Source organism: Clinocottus analis, unplaced genomic scaffold, assembly GCF_023055335.1.
Source record: "Clinocottus analis isolate CAN_PGR_092001 unplaced genomic scaffold, fCliAna1.0.p SCAF_19, whole genome shotgun sequence".
Lineage (NCBI taxonomy): Eukaryota > Metazoa > Chordata > Actinopteri > Perciformes > Cottidae > Clinocottus > Clinocottus analis.
This window is the reverse complement of record NW_027175920.1, coordinates 5256677-5280602: the sequence shown is the minus strand read 5'-3', so window position 1 is coordinate 5280602 and position 23926 is coordinate 5256677. Positions and strand designations below refer to the sequence as shown.

The window sequence follows — 23926 nt, the reverse complement described above, 5'->3', positions numbered from 1 at the left end:
AGTGTGTCACCATGCTGTTTAATCCATTCCGGAATAATACTTTATGATCCGGATAATGGTTTCCTCTAAATAATCTTTGGCTACTTTCTTTATCAGGTAACTAATTTGATTCTAATCCCACAAAGGAGGTTTTCTGTAAGATTTAAAATGTGTTTAATCATTTGAAAATTGTTCATGCATTTTACTACTGAATATGTCTTCAAACGTTTTCTGCAGCCACAATGTCGCTACATCCATCAAGCTAGGCTATAACAAATCCTCCCTGTGTCATTGTGTTTGTTGGAAAGAGGGAGGGGGGAGGAGCCACCTGAAACCGCAGCATTTTTACAGTTAATAACAGATGCAAAACATCTCCAATATTCTACCTCATGTCGAAATGAATATAAACAACAGAACAAAACGTCAGCATTGTACCGGAATAAATGCTGCAGTACTGAAGACAACTCATACAATGCATGACATGCGACATACTGCGGTGATGTGGTGAGCCACAAAAACACCTCAGTGTAAACAACAGGTGCAGGGCGTCCTGAGTTGAGAGCCTGTTAACACCCGGCCGGCTGTGATGATTGGTTGCATGGGAGATATTAAGCAGGAAGTAATGAGAGAGCTTTTTACCAAACCACCGAGGATGAAGAAGACCATAAACAGGCGGCCCAGGGTGGTTTTTGCATAAACGTCTCCATAGCCAACAGTGGACATAGTGACCATGAGTAAGTAGACACATTCCCAGTAGGAAAGTGCCTGGGAATTTTTGAAGTTTTCCCAAGGATCCCCTGAATTTTCCACCTGGAACAGAGGTCGAGATTTGTTCAACAACCAGGAAAACACAGGAAGGAAAATATTTTGAGATTGTAATGAAAAGTTTGGGCAGCCATTTGCAATACTAACACATGTCCACAGGCCGGCTCTCACTAACTCACCAAATGAATGAATCCTGCTGCGGTCAGCCATGTGCTTATGAAGATTGAACACAGGTTCACCAGCTTTATTGAGTTGCTAAAAAAAACACGTCCAAACAACAACGTACAAGTTGAAATGATTAGATATTACATTGGTAATTGGAAACTAGTCCAAGATGTGAATAAGTCGCTGGATTGGAAAATAAATGCTCTAAAACGCATTGTGTTCCTATTGTATTCAGTAATAATAGAAGAGAGAAGCTACACTGAGAAACTGCTAAAAAGGATGAACAGATTAAATGATTATATAAGATTTAAAAAATGTAATTCTAAAAAACATAATTTAACATGCTGCACGAATTTAAAAACATCCTTACAGCTGTTGCATTTAATTCAATTGTATTTGTTTCAATTAACATGTATAGAATCACATTGCATACTTTACAATATATTTTCATAAAAAGTGATATTTTATACCACTCCATTGAAAAGATATAATAAATGTAAATGCAATGCTCTCCTCCCCGTGTATGTAATATTTATATGGGTGACGTTCTTGAAATAAGAGAAAAAGTTTTTAATAAAATAGTCCTTGCGTGACCTCTATCCTCTCCTGCTTTGTGTGTTCTGTCTTTACTCTCTGAGTGAATAAGAGAGGAGATTATTCTACAACAGTTTGTTGCGCCATAAGCTCTTCCTGACATCTGTGCAAAAAGCTTTAACACTAAGAATCGTGGAGACAAACAGGGTGTCGTTTGATTCAAGACTCCATCACACTGTTCATGTCGCTGACTGCAGCACCGAGGAGTAAACTTAATGTTAATGGGTGCTGGATCAAATACAAGCAAGCGCTCGTACTTTTGCTTCAGGCAAGATATTATTGCATAAAGGCTTACTTCTCTCCTCGAAAATACAACTGTATTCATGCTTTCAGCTACAGAGAAAAATTGCATCACTTTACATGCAATGCCCACACATGCAGGTTTAAACATTACAAACAGTTTGACACATTGGCAGAATAAGATATTAATACACTTACCTTGTCTTTAGTATATTCAAAAACTGTAAAATTTCTGAGAACTGTATCAACCTTAACGCCCTTAAAAACCTCAAGCCTGTGGGGAAAGAAAGACCATAAAGAAGTTATCAGAGATGAATAGTAACAATTTAATCAACATCAGAAGCATTTCGACCGTACAAGAACGCCGTACCTTTCATACCTTCCTTCATGTTCATCAACTTCATCGGAGTCATATCGATATCAGAAAAATAGATAAACTTCCGACTGATCTAGCGACACTGAGCCTCAGCGAATAATTAAAGAAACTTTGTGGAATATGTGGAGAAAAAATGAAAACGAGCGCAACATCCCAGGTTCCTCTTCACCAACTCACCACAGTCTGTTTTAATCTCAGGCGTCTGTCTACCTGCTACACATTTCACTCCTGCCGTATGAAACGCTAAACATCGTGGATTAGAGACAGGTGGACAAACTCAATGATTAAACAGACGTGACGTCAAATCCTAAATCTGAGGATATTCATAAGATTCTGAGAACAGTAAAACAGCAACAAAAACAACTACAAAATAAATTAACTTCTCTCCCTTCAAATAGCCTGAGCTCCTCGACACGATGACTGATCTCTGCATGTGATCGATTGCATCACAGGACTCATTCGAGCTATCTTACGTCAAATCAAGAATTCATAATAACTTGATTCATAGATCCGACTCAGTTTAAAAAAAAAAAGAGTACAATCCACCGCAGTGTCGGTGCTGCGTGAACAAATAAAAGCCACCTCAGCCAAGAGTGAAAGTAAAATCCATGTTTGTATGCATTTTAATTTCCCTGCTTGAAATAGATTTGTGTGAATGCTAAATGACACAAATCAAAGACGTTACGGGCGATCATTCAGCCAGACAAATAAATATTGTTTTTATGAAATGACGTGCACCGTGGTGTCGCTTGCCAAAAAGCTCATTTCTCATTTCAAGAGAGCGTTTGCCAGATGGGGGACATAATACAGAGCAAATCCTGAACCTGAACCTGCTCCAGCTGGAGCCCAAAGAGCTCTGGACACGTCAGCCTTCCGCTTTAGCGGAGATTCCCCTTGTTCCCACGTCCTGCAGGTCTTACCCCAGTAGGAGATTACATGGAAGCATGAACCCAGGCTGTAGCAGATGCTCTCCTGGTCCTCTTTCTCGCTGACATGCCCGCGGATCATCCTGACCCTGTAGCCATTCTGGAAGAGCTCGCCGGTGGATTTCTTGCGCCTTCTCGTGTTAGCAACCGTCTGAGAGTGCGTGGCTCCATCGGGCGCCCTGTACACTAACATCTTAGTGGGAATCATGTCTGGAAGTTACTTTCGGTCGACGAACGTCAAGCCCTAAAATGTTCTTCACGTCCACACCGTCACAATTCTGCATCCGCCGTGCCAGCTATCGTGTCGAAAAAATGATGATCTTCCTCCAAAAAGAGAAAAAACAAGAAGAATCGAGTGCTTTCATGATAGTTCCACCGAACAGGTTGGCGTCGGAAAAGGGCTCTTTTTGAAAGAAGCCTTTTTGATTTCACGTCAGACATTCAGCGCATCCTCTCTGTGATCGAGCGCATTCATCGAGCTTAAAGCAAACCCTTTTGCCATCAGGATATTAGAGTGTAAGCTCCTTTAGGATTCATCCAGGGAAAGCAAGAGGCCAGGCAGCGAGTCTGTCCATCAGCTGGCTTCACAATGTAACCTACATCTCATCCCTATAACCCGGCAACTGCTCTGGACAAACCAAATTCCATTCTCTAATCTTTGACAAGAACAGCATATCTCGCCTTTTTAGCAGGGAACAAGTCATGTGAATGACCAGTAAATAAATAAATAAAAAATGACAAGCTTTGGCAATCATTGTGTTTTTCTATGGATTTAGTGATTCTGTAATAATCCCTAAATTAATCACAGCTGATGTAATAACCGCCATTGTAGTTGATGTGAAATCTAAATGCGCAGCATAAAAAAACATCACTGCAAACAGGAAAAATATAACAGCTGACGGATATCTAAGTCTGCAAAGTCCATTTAATCTGAACAATTTGAAATGTGTCACTTCAGCATTTGCCCTAAATAATTTCAGTCCAAACAAAGAACTAGATTCATATTCAGTATTTCTAAAGGAAATAAAACAAATATCTTATTTCACAGGTCTCCTATCATTTTCACTTTAATATTAGCTTTTTTTCTGTTGTTCATTGGATCATTTTCTCTACTAAAAATTTTAATAATATATTATATACAATAATATAAACAAATCAGAAGTGATCCCAATGGTCACAACTGGGAAAAAAAGAGAAATGTGTCTATTGTCTAATGAATACATATGGATATATGGAGCATTGCGCAAAATATAAACTATTTCTCACTATTTTGACTAAAATATTTAGAATATTACAGACCTCTAAGAGGGAGGTTAGGAACCACTGCTTTAGAGTGTTTGTATTAGAGGACATTTAGTTCCAGTGGAAGATTTTATGCAAAAGCCTCTCTCAGCTTGAGAGAAAGAAGCTGCAACATGTGGCTCCCAAGACATGCCCATCTTATCTGGATGAGTTATGTTCTGTTTACCTCATTAAATTTAGAAAAGGTGGATTATTTTCACTGTCAGAGATAAATGTGCTGCTCATATTTCACACCTGCAAAAGGTCAGAATTTCACTCCTGAGTTCAGACTTTGCAGTAAAAACAAAACGTGTCATTGTGCTTATTAGCTGCTGTGTATTGTTTCAACATGAAGGCTTTTTCTCTGCAACATCTAAAATGTGTGTCATGCTCACACTTGGCATCAATCAATGTTAGCATGAGAGAATATTAGCACATTTCGTGTGTATATTTGTGTCAAAATGTTCAGACGGAGGGTTGAGTTTTGATCAGAAGAGGGACTTGGACAGCTGCAAACAGATGCTGCTGAGCTGCCTGTGACCTCCTCACCTGTTTTACCTCAGTTTAACCAAACAGTAAATCAGTCACTAATCCCCCACGACCAACTGCTCACTGACCATATTGACCGAGATTAAGCCCGACAGAAGTACTTCCACTGGAACTCGTTCTAAAAACCACAGGAAATGTCAGTAGATTTTCTTCACGCCTCATGTTAATTTGAATAATAATGATCTTTTTTTAATCATTCTAATCTGTACTCGGCCGACTGTGGAATGAAGGCTTTGTATATTTGCTGTTGTACTGTAAATGTACTGTACAGTGTGCATGCATGGGCAGAGTCGATAACAAAAAGAGCAACACCTACACAAACGGGAACAAAAGAGGACGCAACAGCAACAGAATCGCAGTACGGCTCACACTGTTTGAGCCAGGAATTCTGGGCAATGCAGCCAACACGATCATGTAGAGAAAATATTGCCATCTCGTGTGAATTTCTTTTTTAAAACAAGTGATGGGTCGGTCCGTGCGCCGTCATATCATCTGACAACTTCAGCAAACAAAAACAAAACAGAGCAGCGTCTCCCTGAGCAGCAGACTTCTCCTCCCGACTACTACCGTCTTTGAAACTGAAACAACACTCATCCGCCAAACAAAATGGAGTTAAAGTATGTTGTTCTGATTTGGTGTTCTACTTTTTTCTATATATTTCAGCATTCGGGCTTGTTCGCAGCGCGTCGTTCAATCCACACAGATGATCTGCAGCGGGGGATGGGTCAGAGGGATTAATTTGTGATTTTGTTCTTCTTTTTCTTGCAAATATCAGCATGGTAATCTACGCATGTAGAAAAGAAGTGGAGGCATAATGAGAACATAATTAAAAGCACTAAAGAGCACAATAGCAGAGCAATAGCAAAAGGCATGCAATAAAAAAAAAACGAGCTTTAGTATAAGCACTGTTTGAAACAACTATAATAACAATGGTAGACTCCTGCCACTATCTAAAACGACAAAATCATGGCAATACTATCCCATGTCCACTAGATGGCACCAGCAACCAGCACTAGCTAGTTCTAGTTTTGTTGTTTTCACACCAAAAGTCACACACAGTGGATCAGCCCTGGGAAAACACATAGGCACGTTACGCAACTCTACCTATCAAGCTGTCTGCTGACTCTAAAGTAGAGGCTGTTCACTGTCGGTACATGAAGAGTTCGTTCATCAGCTGACAGGAGAAGGAAAAGCATCTGTAACGCCTGCAATGCAGCAAAGAGAGATCCCCCCCTTAATCCTGTAATTCCTCACAGACCTCTCCAAGTGATGAGTCTCACACATTTAGCAGATTGACTTCTTTTCTAGCGATCAGGGCTCCAACAAAGCATATTACCTGTCTTTTTTTTTTAATCTGTTCATGTATTTAACCATCACAGCCTGATTTCATATGGCGTGCTGGAGAGTTGTGCCGGAGAGGTGAAGGTCATGTGAATCACCTGCAGCACAATGACCACTGCCCACAACCCCACGGTCAACGACTTGGATTACATTTCCATTTAAATCAAATTGCAGAAATGGAAGTTTAAATGGCACACCAGACGACAGCCATACAATATTTGATAGTGGTGTCATGCAAACACGCATTAGTTTAATGAGTAATGCTCATTAAAACTTAGTCACCATGCTTTACCGTTTTCATGCTGTGCTAAGACAGAGTTCTTCCTCTTTCTTTTTTTTCACGACAGTGAGAATTATTCAAACTTTTCATGCATGTCATGCAACGTTCCACAGTTAATTTCACGAGAAAATCATCAAATATTTATGGCAAATATTGAAGGTGTCTCCGAGTAAAGTGAGTTTAGTGACGTACTGAGATTATCTGCTGCGTTCTAATAGCTGTCAGACGCGTTTAATCCTCTGGGTGGCAGCACAAGCGCCCGAAAATCTTGTCGCCATTGCAGGGCCTGTTAAACGCCGATGTGAGCGTTCTTACCGAGCCAGCTCCTGTTCAGGTACACGGACACGAACACCGGAGGAACCGTGAAGAAGTCGACCACCGAGTTCACCTCCAACCAGAACCACAGCTTGTCATTGGCAGCGATGAACTGGTGGGAATGAAGGGTCAAAGGTGAGATTCACAGTTGTCAGGTCCACAGATAAGAGTGCAAATAAAGGACGTCTCCTCGTTTTACTCACACGGAGGCCAAAGTACAGCAAGAAGAACACGTTGAACGCCATGTCGATCTGCAACGTGAAGTCTTTGTAGAAGTTCTGACAGGACTCGATTGGACTGTTAGAGAGAGAGAAATGATGATGTTAAGCTCTTACAAATGCTGTATATTGGTGGTCAAGTAAGGAAAGGTTGGTAAAATGCATATATATAAATGTATATATATCAATGGTATAAAAAAGCATAAAAGATGCATTCTTCTTATCCTTTTTCCACTTTTAAGATTTCCAAAAGAAGAGGGAACTTAAGTGTTGAAAAAAGTGCAATAGTTGATATTTTCCAATGTTTTTTTTTTCTTTTTTTCTGTTGAGAAAGGACATGCATTTATTGTCACTCAAGCAATAACTTGTCGAGATGCCTGATTAACCCTTAAATAACTGCAAAACAATCTGTCATATTCCAGGTGCCATATCACATTATGAAAATGCCGCTGTTTTCCTCCACGGCCCGCATTTCCGATCTCATAAACATTTCAGGAACAAATTATTTCAAACATGATGGGAATGCAGAGCCAAGGCAGTAGTTTAAGGGTTAAATGCATGCAGGGTTCATGTCTTCTTTTATGAAATCAGGCAGCCATAGCAAATGCTAGCAATGCAGTGAAGTCTCACCCTCAAAACGCTTGTATCTGGCACTAAGAATTCAAATAAAGAGAAATAATTAACCAGATGAATGTGGCTGTAATAGGTTAGTAGGAGTGTGTCATAAAAATATGAGCTGGAAGTTATGAACAATATCCTTCTTAAAATATTATCCACACCTAAAATGAAAACACAGGTTCACATTCAAAATTCAAAACAATGTTTTGGAGAAAGACGGTTAATTAATGTAATGTACAGCTGTGACGTGGAATATATGTTTGATTAATTAATATACCATTTCAATTAATAGTTGAGTGACGGAAGATTTTTTTGTGATAGAAACAGTGACTGGTTAATCGTGTTAGTGCTGAAACAATCAGATGATAAATCGATTAGTTGTTTGCCAGAACAGATGGACAACAATTGTGTCATTTGATCAATTTGCTGGTTCTGTCTTCTAATATGAGATTATGTACTGATATTCTGGGTTTTAATCTTTTGGGCTTTGGACTGTTGGTCAAACAAAACAAGACATCCACTTGGACTTTGGGAACTTGTAGAAATGATTGAATGATTAAATAGAACAATCTACTAATATATATATATATATATATATATATATATATATATATAAATATATATATATATAGTAGCAACCGGGTGGGTAAATGAGAGGATTAACAGGATAATAAAAGCACAACATAGACCTGTATACAGTCTATTTCTGCGACACAAATGTTCTTTTATCAAAATTATATTCATTCTACTTCATCCATCTTCAAAAATGATCACATTAATTGATTATTTGAACACTTTCCCGAAGCCCGGGCTACCCTGCATCATGTGTTTCTTTGCTGCAGCATTTCAGGCTGTTGTGCCTCTTTGTTAGTCAACATCCAACATCCAACAGCAACAGTCTCCTCTGTGCTCTTTAATACCAGTCGGATTAAAGCAAATTGCTTTTGTTATGTAAAAAAAAAATCCCATGAACTCTGTTTGATAAAACGCTGCCCTCGTGGAGTTGGAATTAGGTAACCGTTGAAATACCTCCGGGATTATTTTTGAACCAATCCGATGCGCGGCAGTGACACTCAGCTGATGACCAGGGCGGTGATGTGATGAGAACCCAATCTGTCTTCACCGGCCTCACGCTAATGTCACATCTCATCCCAGGTGCAAGCGAGGCAGTATTGATGAACATCCTATTGATTTACCTTCATATTTATCTTCAGGGCAGAAATAAAACAAAAGATCCGCATCAACTTTTTGCGTCTGCAATGCGAAACAATACTGAATGTCTGAAAGGGACTTCGTGTCTCGCCTTTGAAAAGACCGGAACTTTTACAAATGAAATGTTCATTCACTGTAATGCCACGTCAGCCCGGCAAATCCCTGTCATAGCGGGGCGACAGAGCATATAGCGGAGGCAGACCCGTGGTGCTGAATAATTGAGCTTCAGTAGACCTGCTTTGGAAGAGCACTAAGCCTGTTATGGATCACAAACCCTCCTTGCCCAAAGTCACGCTGGTCTCTCTCTCCCTCATTTCATCCAGACTCAGATCAAACAGGAAGAGGAGACCTTCATGTTATGTGAGGAGCCGAATGCACTGAGAGGGAAAGGTCACGTAGATCACTTCAACCAGGAAGCGTTTGAAAATCTTCATGACTGTACAAATTCACATTTTATATTCCTTACTTTGAGCAACACAAGTATGTTTTTTTCGACAACAAAACAAAAGTTTCATGAGGCAAAATAAACCAAACTTCTCCAACGCATCAACATTAATAACACAAGCCGTTGCGCAATAACACATTGTTTAAACTGCTCTGACAAACTCTGTTAAAGCGGTTAAAGAAGGAAGATGTTTTCTGATTGGGATATTTCAATCTGTCATAGGTCTTCATTTTTTTTCTGCAAAATGTTTTTTTGGGGAGAGTTTTTTCCTGTTCTGATGGAAGTGACCTCAGACAGATAATGCCAGATTGAAAAAGCCCTCTGAGGCAAATCTGTGATTTTGAGCTCTACAAAATAAATTTGATTGAAATGAATTGAACTCAAAGATAAAACTCTAGGACAATAATATGCCAGCCTGCGGGTTTGCCGGCTTGTTGTGAAGTTGTCCTGCCCCCCAGTGGCAAAAGAATCTGAGCCCATGAATAAGAGCCCGACCAAGTATTCAACTCCATCTCTGTTCAGTACTCCGTGTTGAGTTTTGACACTCAGATCTAGTCTAACAGCGATGAAACAAGGAAGAATAAAGAGCAAAGTCAGACACGACGACAGCTTTAAGAAGTAAAACTCCCTGTGGGACCGAATCGTCTTCTTCCTCTCTGTGGGGCTCGGAGCTGGAGTTCTTCTCCATGAATCGAAGTGAGTCTTGCTGTGTTGACGTCTGTTTCTCTCTGTGACGCGTCCAGCCAGGTCAGCCTGCCCGTCACAGGACAGCCTCTTTAGCCCCACAGGACTAATTACAGGAAGGGCTGGATCTGTTACTGTCGGCTGACTCTTAGAAGCATGCAAGAGAGCCGTCGACTGGCCGCTCTTCCTTTAAGTACTGGGCTTGTTGGCTTGACAGGTAGTGAAAAAATACTGAATAATAGAAAGACCTGGACATGACTGAATGAAAACTAGGACAAAGAGCCTTGTAGATGAATATGAATATAAGTCATTGAACAGGTGCCGCAGCGTCGTACCTCATTGTGTATTTATAACAAAGGCCTTTCTTATGCGTACAAAGGTTAAAGACTGAGGTCGTAGGTCAACCTTCACGAGGTGTAAAATGTATCTGGCGCCGCTGCGAGCAAGTTCTGAGAACAGGAGGCTACAGATGGCACTGGTGAGGATGTAACTCTACCTGAGCCTGTTGAGTTAATGAAATGAGATCATGCTCGAAACCGCAAGCCAAGCCCTCAGCTGCGTGGAGTCTTATGAAATAACAAATATCCCGAACGCCCGCGTACAAGAGCATGAGCCAGATTACGCAGCGGAGACTCCCTCTGGGCTCGATAAAAGCTTTTATCCTGGTTTATTTAGCTGTTTCTTAATGGCACATCCTGTCCAAACACCACCGGGATGCAGTGACGGTACACTGGACCGTAGACATGGAGCTAAAAGGCTTTCCTACTTCCTCTAGTTTGATGAGTGACGGTGATTGGTTTTAAACAGGAACTTGGGTCTTTCCTGCCTATTTAAGAGTTTTATCCTTTTAATATAGAGATTAAGCATCTGTGAGCGCTGGCAGTTTGTCAACAGAGATTGCCGGGAAAACTCGGCGCAGTTTACCTTGAAGGAGATTCAATCATAACAGCCAGCAAGTATGTGCTCTCAAATACCACATACAGGGCACAAAGCACTCAATGTTATTAAGGATGAAACCACACCATATGCACTATATGAGAATTTACGAGAGGGTATAGGAACCAGTTAACGGCTGCAGTCTCTGAGGGTAATCCAAATCATAAATCTTTCCATAACACATAACTTAAAGACTATCACATGTAGAGCATAATTGCAAAATGTATATTTTCCTCTGATACAAACTCTGACAATGAGTAACTTTTGGTAATAACGCTACTGAAAGCTTTACGGAGGGACATCAGGGCCGAACACCTGGAAACCAGCTCAAGGCCACGTCTCAGTTTTTAATCTCTCAAATATTGTGCAGTGGAACAAGTTAAACAGGGACCTATAAACCAGAATAGCATTAATAATGATGTAAAAAAAAATACTTACTCAGAAGAATCTATGAAGTATATAACAAGGGCTCCAATGCTGAGAGCAAATACGAGCACCACCTGGGGAGAACGAGACGAAAGGAGTCATTTTTCACTATTCATTCTTTTTTACATTTCACAAATTATACAACCAACTGATGAATCAGTGATGACTATGATTGTTAGCTGCAGCTCGAGGTCTTTTGTTTTCCTATTAGACAACTGGAAAAGACAACATTAATGGGCATTTTGAATTTGCGACACACCTTGAAATTACAGAATCGTGTTTCAGGGTGCTCAGTTAACGTTGAATGCCTATAAATAGGCATGGACAGACCTTGATACTTCTCGTCAGCCTGTTATAATTGCGTTATATAAACCAGAAAGAGAGAGTCACAGTTTGGAACAGCAGTGTCACCAATCAGTTACTGTATATCCGACAGTGTAAATAAACACGCGAGAGCTCGGCTCATCATGTAAATAGGCAGCGGAAGAGTGGGCGAGGTGACAGAAATGGCTTCAGTCTTCACAGACACACAAACACAGGAGGATGCGGCTGAGCCCGAAGCTTTCCGTGGCCACAGTGGAGCAGCGTGATAATAAAAACCAGGGCATTGCTTTTACTCTGTCACTTCGTCTTTCTGGTCTTTCGCCAGGAGGGGAGAGGGAGCCGCTGAATAAATAGACGCCTGGAGTGGGGGGCAGGTTGCAGGGTAATAAACATGAGATCCAGAGGTGTTAGCAAACAAAGCAAAGAGTCGCCAGGTGACAGCTCGGAAACCGATATGGCTTAGGTGAAACTTAGCCGAATACCACAGAAAATCAGACTGCATTGTGAATACAAATAGTTAAATGGGAAATAAACACAGAAAAAAATCTGCTTATTAAAATATTTAGAGGTAAAAAAAGAGCTTGAGGTGACTATCAGAGTTAGCAGTATAGGACAATAACCTGCCCTCTCACCTGTCTTACCACTATTGTCACTCAGAATCACATAGTGAAATTCAAAAGTGACTGCTGTCATGTCGCGTTTGTCTCACCTGAAAAGAAAGTGGAAGATTATCAGAAATGGACGGCAGGGGACAAAATCTCTATTTCCCACTGAGAGCATTCATATTGCAAAGGAATACTGAAACGCAACACAGATCATGAGTTGGCACATTTTACATGTTGCACTTACAAAACATGTGTTTTGACCTAGATTTTGAATTCTTTAAAAACACTGTTGACCGTACATCCTTCAAAATGATCATTTATTGTCTTTCTATGGAATCATATCGTGATTAAATAATACATTTTCATATAAATACCGTGAAGAAAATGACATTGTCTAAATTGATAATAACAAGCACATACCAACTCAAATGTCTCAGAAAATCGGATCATTTTGCACCGAAGTTCAGTAATCAAATGAAAACATCCTCTTTAATTTGTCAAGCCTTTAATTCATACAGCAGTATGCAAAAACAATGTGGTTCATTCATAAGCACCACTTACTAATTAAATTAACACAAAACAGGCTATATTATGATATATCTTGCTCTCAAGATATAAAGGGATATTGGCTAGATGGTGATTTGGGCGTATCGCCAAGCCGTACTTTAGAAGTCAAAAAGCAAAACACCTGATTAATACTGTCAGAATAAGTGTCCTCATTTTTCCAAGTGAAAGTCAGTTCTCATGCTCGACCAAGAGAGACACGGAGACGACCAGAACAAATGTTTTACATTCTGGAATACACTGCCAGGCTATCTGCGACCCTTCCTGGCTTTCATCCATTTAGAAATGACACAATGGCCGTCCTGAACAAGAAACCAATGGGCATCCATAATGAATGAGCTCAGACTAATTCATTTCCATGATGTGAAATTGTATTGTCAACCTGCAACCACTGATGGCTCCATAGTGACAAAAAGCACCCGCATGCATATTTAATTGACCCTTCCTCTTTGAAAGGCAGGAAATCTCTTTATGCCTCTGACCATCCCAGTTTAGAAAGTGGAAACAATGTTGGTGCAACCCTAGAAATGGTAATGCCACCGGCTGGGGAAGATTCAGTGACGGCAGTAAATAACACACAGGCTGCAACAAAGAGGACGCAATCATGACCGGGGTTGTCAATGAGGTGACAGCAGACGGTGCCAGCATTCATCTCAGTCAGCGGAAAATGATGCATCACATCTGTATCAGGAGATGGTTCCAGCTACGAGGAGGCACTGAGAGCTGTGACTCACAGAGGGCCGACCGCTGCACGATGACCAAGAGAGCTGCCAAGACCTGCTCAGTCCAATCCACATTTATTTTTGCAAACAAACATTGTGTACTCTGAATTTAATGCTGTTGACAAATGGAAGATGGAAGCAGGAAATCACAAAGTGATACAAGAAAATTACATAATAACGATCATTTTCTGCGAGGAAGGAAACCACTTTTCCGGAACTACTGAGGGGAAAAAAGATATACTGCCAGAGACTTTTTTTGTTATTATTATTATGAAAGAAGTCCAGACCAAGTCTCCAGTACTATTACAAAATAGTTAAAATCAAGTTACATGTCATTTGAGACAAGTTTAAGTTGAATTTACAGATGCAAATTAAATGTGTGTGTGTGTGTGTGTATATATATATATATATATATATATATATATATATATATATATATATATATATATATATATATATATATATATGATGTTTCATTTTCTAGGTAAAATATTGTGATTGAGATGAGGGTATAAGCTTTGAGGATGTAAGATGTACAACTGATTGAAGACGTGAACTCAAAGATAAAAAGGGAAATTTGGGGTTTTGGACACTATACATAGTGTAAATTAAATTGACTTGAGTGTTTTTGCTTTTAAGTCTCAAAATAAGCTTTAAGGAGTCCAAGTCATTTTTCACAGTGTTCAAGTCCACTTGACTTTTTTTTTAAAGTCTAAAGTCTGAGTAAAAAACTACAGGATACAAAAATCCACAAAACTGTGGAAATGAGGTTTCGCTGAAAATAATATACTATGAAGTGTTTAAAATGTGGAGCTATAACAGAACAAAACAATATTAATTGTATGCGTGTGTGGAAAACATATTTTCAGTCCACTTTCACAACAGACTATAATAGCACCAATCATCTGTGTCTATGATGCACAGTATGTCACGGCCCTGCAGAGCGCACCAGCAGGTCTCAAGCATTCAGAAGTCAACCTACAAACATCAGAGAACCCACTCATGCTCCTCCACTCTTCCTGGAGTGTGACTCACCATCAACCAGCGTGAATAACCTGCCAAAGAAACAGGAACTTTGCTTGGGCAGAAATACATCTCTTTTGCAGTGGAGAGGAAGCTTAAAGTCCGAGGTGATGTCCCCCTCACTGATATGTTGGAATAAAATTATTTGTATTCTTTCGCAGTTGGGGTAAGACACAGTGGTTGTTAGATGCAAATTAACGATGGATGCATTTATCTCATTGTGTATTATAAGCATAGTTTGCGGTGAGCTGCTCACTGAGATTGAGATACGGCAGAAAGACGCTTTACACTCTGCAGTGGAAGGCCGTGTTGCTAAAAACAGGACTCAGAACAACCAGGTGTCAGTTTGTTCTATATTCCATTAAAGCTTTCGGTCACTGTGGGATCAAAGCTCCCATTGGAGGGATGCCAGAGATTTGTGTGTGTGTGTGTGCAGTCAACTGCCCGGCGTTATTTGGTTGTACCCTCAGTTTCCCCGCCTTCACATACAGTTCATGCAACTCTCGCTGTAACTGTGTGCAGCCTAAATGTGTAGAGGAGCATAAGCCTGCTGGTCTCATGGGTGACCCTGTCTGACCCTCAGCAGCTTCCCAGAATCACAGGGCTGCTTTCCAAAATAAAATGACCTGATGACTTTCTTGGTAGATTCTAGCCATTTGTCTATTTGTCTGTCCTCAAATGCCCTATTGATTGAAACTAGTTTTGAGTGGCAGAATGATAAGAATTTACAATCAATAGGGACATTTTCTCTGTCATGAAAAAGTTTTTTTTTTTTTAATTATTGAGAACTAAGGTCATTTTCCCTCCCTGAAAAACTACCGGAGAGCCCTGGAAAGATGTGCACACACGACTCACTGTGATTATGAATTCTCTTTATTTTATTATTTATTTATAGACCCTACGAAGATACAAATCATTTAATTACATTTGATGCTTGTGTGGTTCAGAGCAGCTGTAATTGTGTGATGCGGCCTTGTGAGACACCTTGGTCATCATGACCGTCCTCCATAACTACTTTGTTTACAGACCTGCTGCACGGTTTATCCTTCGCCAGGGAGATAACAGAAAATTAGCATGTTAACGACAACGGCCATAAACGTGATGGACTGCAGCCCCGATAGACACAGACTCTGAATGAACATTTAAAACATTTACTGTTCGTGATTACTGTTGAATTCCTGCTCCTCGATGGGTTGACGGGACGTCTGTGACGTATGATGCAACTTCAGCCCCGCAGTTGCGGCTGAAGCACCATGATGGATGATGGCCACTCACATCAGTGTGACCTTTTGATGCTTTGGGGTTCTCAAGTGTCTATTTAGAGCACTTCGAGTACACACAGGGCTCAAATAGGGCTCCACAATCATGGCTTAAATAATAATCATGATTATATTGCGAGACAGAAGTATTAGGCTTCGCTGATGGGGTAAACAATTACTGAAAGGCCCTTTTTGTGTATCAACCTTGTGACTATTTTTAACTAAACGGTCTGAAAGATCGTCAATGTCTAACACGCTAACATGTTGTGTTACAACTTATAACATATGTCTGATGCTCCTGAAGTCTGGTTTGTGAATGCCGCAGCATAACAGGCCCGCAATTTAAATTAGTATCTGCCAACGAGCCAAACTTTGTGAACAATCTGTCAAGATGTTCTCATTATATATGCAAACATAAGCACTACCTGGAATTTAGATGGTAGAGAAAATGACAGATTGGGCCTTTAAGAGACAACTGTTCAGCTCTGACAATGCGCTCACCGGCGAAGTCTGCATGTGCCCCATGCTTGTGGTGACAGGCAAATACACAACATGCATACTAATGGGGTCTTGGATGGTTCTTCTGAAGCCTGGCACCTTTCTAAAGCACGATGTGAGCATAACCTACCCAGCATGTGCTTCATAACACTTCAGCCTCGTCTTACTGAACAAGATATTGTGATTGAATGGTCAAAATCTCAGCTGTTCTGTGACAACGTGCAGGAAAGACAGACATTCACAGTTTAAAGATCAAAACCACTTCATCACTTTATTTACTCACTGCGCTGTGCTACATTCGCAGATACATATAGCTCATCGTTTTCTTTTCTCACCGCAATTTCACAACAGCAAAATAACAGAATTTGATCAATTTGTTATCGGACTATTTGTTGTTAACTTCTTCAAGAGAGAAATGACTGTGGCGTGATCGAATCGTGGACTGGTTAAAACATGGGAGTAGTCTCCTGGACGTCACCCATCGGTTTCAAAAGAGCCGTTGTGAAGCTCAAAGTGGGCGGAGCTGAGGCGGGACAGATGACACAGCAGATTTGGCCGTTAGCAGCTAGCGAACCGGCACAGCACCCACACCTCAATTATGCTGAAATGAATCACTTAATTTAATTTAAATAAATTCACCCTCGGTACAATAGTCATGAAGGGGGAAATTAGCAATAGAGACCAAAACCGTGTTACATCCAGGCTATAAACATGATTTCTTCTGCTGTAAAAAAGAAAAAACACCCATCTCATCTAAAGTTATTATCTCGCTAATTTAGAGCCGTATAAGAGCATCTCTTTTATTGAAGTGATCGCTTGGGACTAGTCAGTATTTGTTGTGCATTGGTTGGGACACGTCCGTACCAAATTATATGCCCTTTACAATTATGTTTTTGATAGTCTGGCTGATTAGCTGCCATTGTTATGTAGATATAGATTGTGTAGATAACTATTAGTACAGTAGTATAAGTGATTGACAGGTATGATGCGTTTTATGGCAATGGCAAGACACCTTTTGCTATAAAAAAAAAAAGCATAACATTTTCAGTCATTTGGATCAGACTCAAGGGTAAACCCTGCTCCTCATGTTTAAGGTTTTCAGTGCATAAAACAATAAAGTGTTGGGTGCTGAAAATGAAAAATATATGATGGTTTTTTTTTTGGACGATTATTACTTTTACATGAGTAACATGCAACTTTGATTCAAGCTTATATCCCTTAAGAGGATATCTTTTCCACTTTGACAAAAGATTGCGGGGGAAAATGAAGCCTGGCTTTATTGGCTTTATCAGAGATGGAAGCTTTATACATTGAGATATGATAAATGCATCAGATCTTAATGAAATACTTAATCTCATCTTGGCAGAAAGTTTCACATTACTCATCATCAGATAAGATAACAATCAGATTGCATAATGGGGCTGCAGTCACTGACGACAGCAGCAGAAGGATGATAAATATTATATAATCCCCAGACGTGTGTGGTAAGAAAGTAGCTCATCATGTGTCATTCTGATCATGCCCGAGCTGTTTTATCAATCGAGTGATGCACGACTGAGGCCCAACTGAAGGACACGGAGCTTCACTAGCTCAACCAGTCTGCAAAGTGTAAGATATTCCTTCATCCTCTGGTTTATCAAGGACATGAGAGTGATCAGTAGCTGACTGACCAGTGAACCACAGAGTTGGTGGCTCATAACTGCAGGAAGATAAAAAAGCCCATAAAACCTCCGTGTGTGGCAGGGGGCCAAGGAAAATAAAGACATTAAGTTAATGTTTCTTAACTTTTATTTTTAGAACTAAGTACCATCTTTCGTGCTAAAACTGCTGAATGGCTCTTTTTTTCTAGGTGTAATGCCATTACTGGCTCATGTGCCGTTTCTAATTATTATTTTGGCAGAGTCCATGAACTATAAATCAAAAGGACTTTATGTTTAGCAAGAACACTTTTACTGTAAAGCATTAATGTCTATTAAAACCAAACGCTGCCAGAGAAGAATAAATAACAGGAATTGACAAATCACAGGGGAGTATTGTACTGTTAGTCAGCTTTCCTTTCAAGGAACAAACCACAAAGAAACCACAAACCCCAGCGGACAAACCCAACAAGTATAACATTACTGAAAGAGCATCTTTCCCCTTCTGAAATGCTTCTTATCACATTTCTGTTCTGATGAAGTGCAATGATGTGTAGTCCAGGAACTATGTCACCTCTGACCACACCCATCAGAGATGCTGAGCAGAAAAGGTCAAACACACTCGAAACTTTTGACTAAAATCCCTTTTTTGTCATTTCCCCATTTGTATTTCTACTGTGAACCTGTGAACTGTTGCTCAGAGAAATAAAATAATAAAATCACCATCGCTGTGATGAATTTACAAGTTGCTAAATCCTGCCTCACGATATCATAAACCTGTGCAGTGTTTTGCTATCTGATAAACAGATACAATGTTGATGTGTATTTCAATGGAATATTCTGGGCTTTTCGTAAATAACTGTTCACATTGATGAATTTTGTCACTCCAACCAATATTATTTGCCTTACCTTCCATTTGGATGATAATCACGCTATAAGCTTTTAAACTAAACCCCTGCTTACATAATTTGAGACTTTGGGGGATGGAAACAAGAATGTTGCCATAGCTAGCTGTGGCCTAAATCTTGTATCTGTTTTTATATTTTAGCCTGTATTTCTTTTGTGTTTGGTAGATTTTTAATAGTACAAAATGGCCAAATTCGTCATTAACGGTTTCTGTTTGCAATGTACTTATGTATATGTACCGACAGTTATCATTGGATTACGTTGATACTATAGAAAAGAAAAGAAACACATGATAATTCTGGTTTGGAAGTAGTTAATCTGTCTCCCTGAGCTGTGTGTCACAGCAACTACTGCAACTGCTGAATTGTACACTGAGTGCTTTGCACGTGGGGAGGTATTAGAGTACAACATACAATACGAATAGTCATTTTAAAACTTTAACTTGATTGAATTCAACTCAACTGAACTGAACGAGTCCCCTTTCTGCTGAATGGTAATCCTCCCAGACAGATTGAATGTAATACTCTTATCTGGCAGAATATTCCCCAGGGTTAGTACGCTGTGCCGACAGTACAGTATCCTGTACTCCACGGCTTCATCAATGCTTTTGTGCCTGAGACTTCCACACTTAAGAGTAAAACCAGAGGGTTTAAGGGATTTCTCTCTTATCTTGTCAATAAGAGCCGATTATTTCTTTGTCTAGCAGGCTTCCTGTAGAGGAGCATGCAGCTGCTTCCTCATCTTTAGGGATCACTACCAGCGTTACAGCAGTTCCAAAGGGATAGACCTGCCATTCAGTAATAACATCCTCACTCCCAATGCATCCTCCTCTAAAGGGGAACCAACATCAGAATTTAACAAAAATTGGAAATATATGTCTTGCCTGACATTTGAAAGACCTTTACTAATAAAAGCTCCTGACCTACACCCATACCACAACAATTCCCTGATTTGATTCATTTATGGATATACTCAACAAAACACATGAAATCCAAAAGGTTACCATCTTAAAATGGGAACTCGTATATCAAACATGCGCCCAAGGTCTTAAAGACCATGACCGACACACCCATTGAAGATCTTACACCCATGATATAACAGAGATCTCGGCATAACAAAGACACACCAAACTGTTTTAATAGGGTTAAAAATGTACTTTCGTGAAATAACGCTGATTGTTCGTAGCAGACGGGATGCAAATAATGGCTCCTGTAAAAATGCTGAAGCTTCTTTTCCCGTCGTGATTTATCAACCAACCAATGCTGACATGTTTCAGGTGAGGATTGTCTCGTGTCTCTTCTTGTCATACATGTTGCCGTCATTTCACTCGACTCCATGATGGTGCAACGACCACTTAAAGCGCTTTAACACATGACATCATTCACCCATTCACACACTGATGAGAGGAGCTACCATGCAAGGTGCCACATCAGGGTTATCTACCATTCATACACCGTAAGGTGCAGCTAGGGCAGCAATTCAGGGTTAAGTGTCTTGCTCAAGGACACATCGACACGGGCGAGCAGAGCCGGGGATCGAACCATCGATCCTCTATTTAAAGGACGACCCTGCTCACCACTGAGCCACAGTAGCCCAAAATGGCTGCTGGGAGGTTTGCGTTGTGAAGACAAACTACAGTTCCCATGATTTGGATGTTTTCGGGCATGTAACAGGACGTACAATGTTGCCATCAGGTCAGTGAGTCATCTGTCGGCTGCAGCCTTTTATGCTTATTCGATTTTTAATGTGCCTTTACTTATACAGCCCCTGATTTATACAGTTGATAAAAACAATACTTGATGCTGTGCACACAGTTTTTGTTAATTATCGGAGGCAATAAAAGTAAGTCCCTGGTACAGCAGTTTCTACTTGCTCATTAGGTGTTTTCAGTCCGGCACAGAGGCACATAGCCGACTTGGAGCTGCTGCAAAGCATCGCAACACAACTGCATTCAGTAGAGGGACCACGAATAAGGAAGCTAAAAGACGTCTCTGCGGACGTCAGCAGGAGGCAGCGACAACGCACACGAGGGACAAAGTATGGAAAGTAAAACTGTCTAGGGCTTTGAGACACAACATCTGTGTCTATTTATTTCTCTTTTCCAAGCACATAACGCCAAACTATGTGAATGGTGCTAGTTTGAGACCTTATAGAACACTTAACTTCAAATGTTCTCCAGTCCCAATGTTTAACATCTAACATTTTTCTTAAATAAATTGATGGCAGGTAAAAGAATTACAAGATGAGATGAAATATTTTGTTCTTTATTTGTACATGTTACTTGTTGCTGTGAGCCTTATCATATTCTCTCACACACATTGTCAGAGGGAGTGTGTGTTGATGACATAATTATTAACACCGTTATAGCAAACACCCTTTGGTGCTGAAAACAGTGGGTCCAAAATAACCCAGTGAACTTCCCCCCAACAGCTGCTGTCGATTTAATAGAAATAATACTTTCTCTGCGTGTGTCCAACGTGACTGCGATTGTGAGAAACGAGGAAAGTAAAATGCTACGTATGTTTTTTCGCACATGAAAAATCAGTGTCAGACATATTCCTTTAATGCAGGATGCTACGTAGGAAAAGGACTGTTGTTGTGGGCAATAAGCAGGATACTCCAGAGAATGGAAGCGCCTGCAGGGCCTCGACAAGCACTCACTTCTTGATTCACTCCTTTACCCAACATCAACACACCGATCTCTAATGAGTGCTGCTCAGTGAACTGAAGTAACAGGCTCCTGCTGGTTTCTGCTGGTAATCCAAAAGTGAAGGAAAAAAGTGACAGACCGGGGAATCGGTTCAGAGGTTTGTGAGTGCATGGTCAGATTTGATTTAAAGCTTTGTTCTCAAAGCAAAGCGAGGACAAAACATGACTGCTGTGCTGATAAAACTTACATATATATTTCGGAAAAAAATGTTTTCTATACATGTAGCAGCACCAGCAAAGAGGAGTCACAGAGTTCTGCCGAGGTGGCCGACTTGTGTTGTGTGTACACAACGAGCGGGAGGGCGGGGGGGTGAGGGAGGAGCGGCAATTGCACCATTTCATCTCACCTTTAAACTGTTTATACAACATGGTGATGAGCAGCCTTTTTCTGTTTGGATGAATAATCCATGTCGCTGACCCAATTATTGTACAAATAAGGGCATGCTCACCAAGTATGTTTGGAGTCTCTTGTTCAAACATTTCTTCCTCCACCCACCGACAAAATGTCTAACTCCGGCGCATGAACGGGGGCCAAAACGGTGAGTCCGTTTTACATTAATAATTCAAACTGAGAAACTTTGCCATTTGCCCAAGGGGTTTTGGTCTTCAAGACACAAACATATTTATTAAGTGTGGCACAAAGATTTGAAATAAGCTAATACTCAGTAACACATCAGTATTACAGGCTGCTTTCGTCCTATCACACTGCACAGGAGCTGTTGTGAGCCATTGAAGGCAGCTGAAGAAAAAAATGTGTGAAAAATAACCTTTGTCTTGTGTTGTAGTGCTGAATGGAAAGTGATAAGTGTGTTTGCGGGCCATTTTTTTTACTGCTAAATGTAGGTTGCTATAATAACAGTTTAGATTATGAAAACACGTTTCTTTCACTCACTGTCATGGACCTGGTCAGGCTTTCTCCCCCAGTACAAGGGTTACATTTCATACACAGTTTCAACCAGTATTGGTATAAAGTTGGACAGTCGACTTAAATTTGACATAAGACCACATCACATGTATGTTACAAGCTGTGAGACTGGAGCTTTATATTTGGCTTTGAACCATTAGCCAGATTAAACAGATATTTAAAAAATAATGGAGGTTTAAACACTGTGAAAGGGGATCCTCCTTTACATCGTTGGCAGCGACACAAAAGTGCTCAGTTTGTGTTACATGTTGTATAGGTTGCACTGTAACTATCCATAGCATGAAACTTAAAACTCTGTTTGTTTGGCATCCGGCGCTGTATGTGAGCGATCCGATCTACGAGCTCCGACGGCATCGTCTCCGAGCTGTGACAACAACGCTGCTATCCCTGAAACATTTCAGGGTCAAGCCTGCAGGAGCGACTCTCTCTTTCATGCTGAATTTAGAAGTCTATTTGAGATTCAGTTTTCCTTTTTAAATCTATTGCATGTGACAGGATTAATCAAAGAAATCGACTTTAATTATACCAAAGCAGCATGTTCTCCTCGGTTATGATTAAGAGACTTAAATGCACAATTTGCACCATTCTTCAGCTATCAAAATACCCACAATCAAAACGTGCAGGATAAAAGCTCAAATCCCACGGTGGCTAAGCCAGGATTTAAGCCATCCTGGAAGCAGCCCAACCAGTTTTACAGTGAGGCGTGAAGAGCTTAGGATGGGAGGGGATGGCTGTGTCTCCCTCCAGCCTCTTGCTGTCCGTCTCATATGAGGTTGTAACTCACTTGTCTCAAAGTCTTGAAAACAAGAAAAAGAAGCCGAGAAAAAAAAAAAAGTCTAACTTCTGTGATGTCTATCGGTGAGCGGTAAAGGAGTTTCATTGGAGCACAATCGATGACTCACTTGTGTGGCAGCTCTTCAGGGAGGAGGGGTTCTCACAGAGAGAGAAACGGCGCCCCGCACTAACAATGTGAGTGGAAATTCCCATCATGTGTGAAAATGAAAATTATGTTCTGCATCTGGGAAGCTGGACGTACTGTAACTGTAGCAGCTGCATGTAATTTCTAAGGAATGGAAGGAACGCATGAGGCGTGAGCTCAGCAGCAGGTGGAGAATGTCTCCGAGATATTATTGCATGCTATTGGATTTGTATTCTGCAATCAGACTCCATGTGGTTTTAATTAGACGCTCAGAACGAGGGCTGAACTTAACGCAAACGTTTACAGTTAGAACTTGCCATGTGGCCAGTTTGCAACATCTATTAACCTCCATATATAAATATATATACACATTTGATAAAAGTGCGAGCTGCAAAAATCAAGAGTTACTTTATTTATGCCTCCTTTGTATCCGTCTTTTCCTCTGACAAGAGAAGCACGAATTCGATGAGCTTTGAAGAGTATGT

General features: G+C 40.4%; 1 protein-coding gene across 1 annotated transcript in view; it reads right to left on the bottom strand.

Annotated features, from left to right (window-relative positions):
• The window catches only part of LOC137789509 (calcium-activated potassium channel subunit alpha-1a-like), a 74299-nt gene that overhangs the window by 32401 nt on the left and 17972 nt on the right, over nucleotides 1-23926 (bottom strand). Inside the window, 6 exon segments of the mRNA XM_068583174.1 lie at nucleotides 619-789; nucleotides 924-999; nucleotides 1942-2017; nucleotides 6812-6923; nucleotides 7015-7108; nucleotides 11363-11424. Of these exon segments, the coding sequence (XP_068439275.1) occupies nucleotides 619-789; nucleotides 924-999; nucleotides 1942-2017; nucleotides 6812-6923; nucleotides 7015-7108; nucleotides 11363-11424 (591 nt within the window).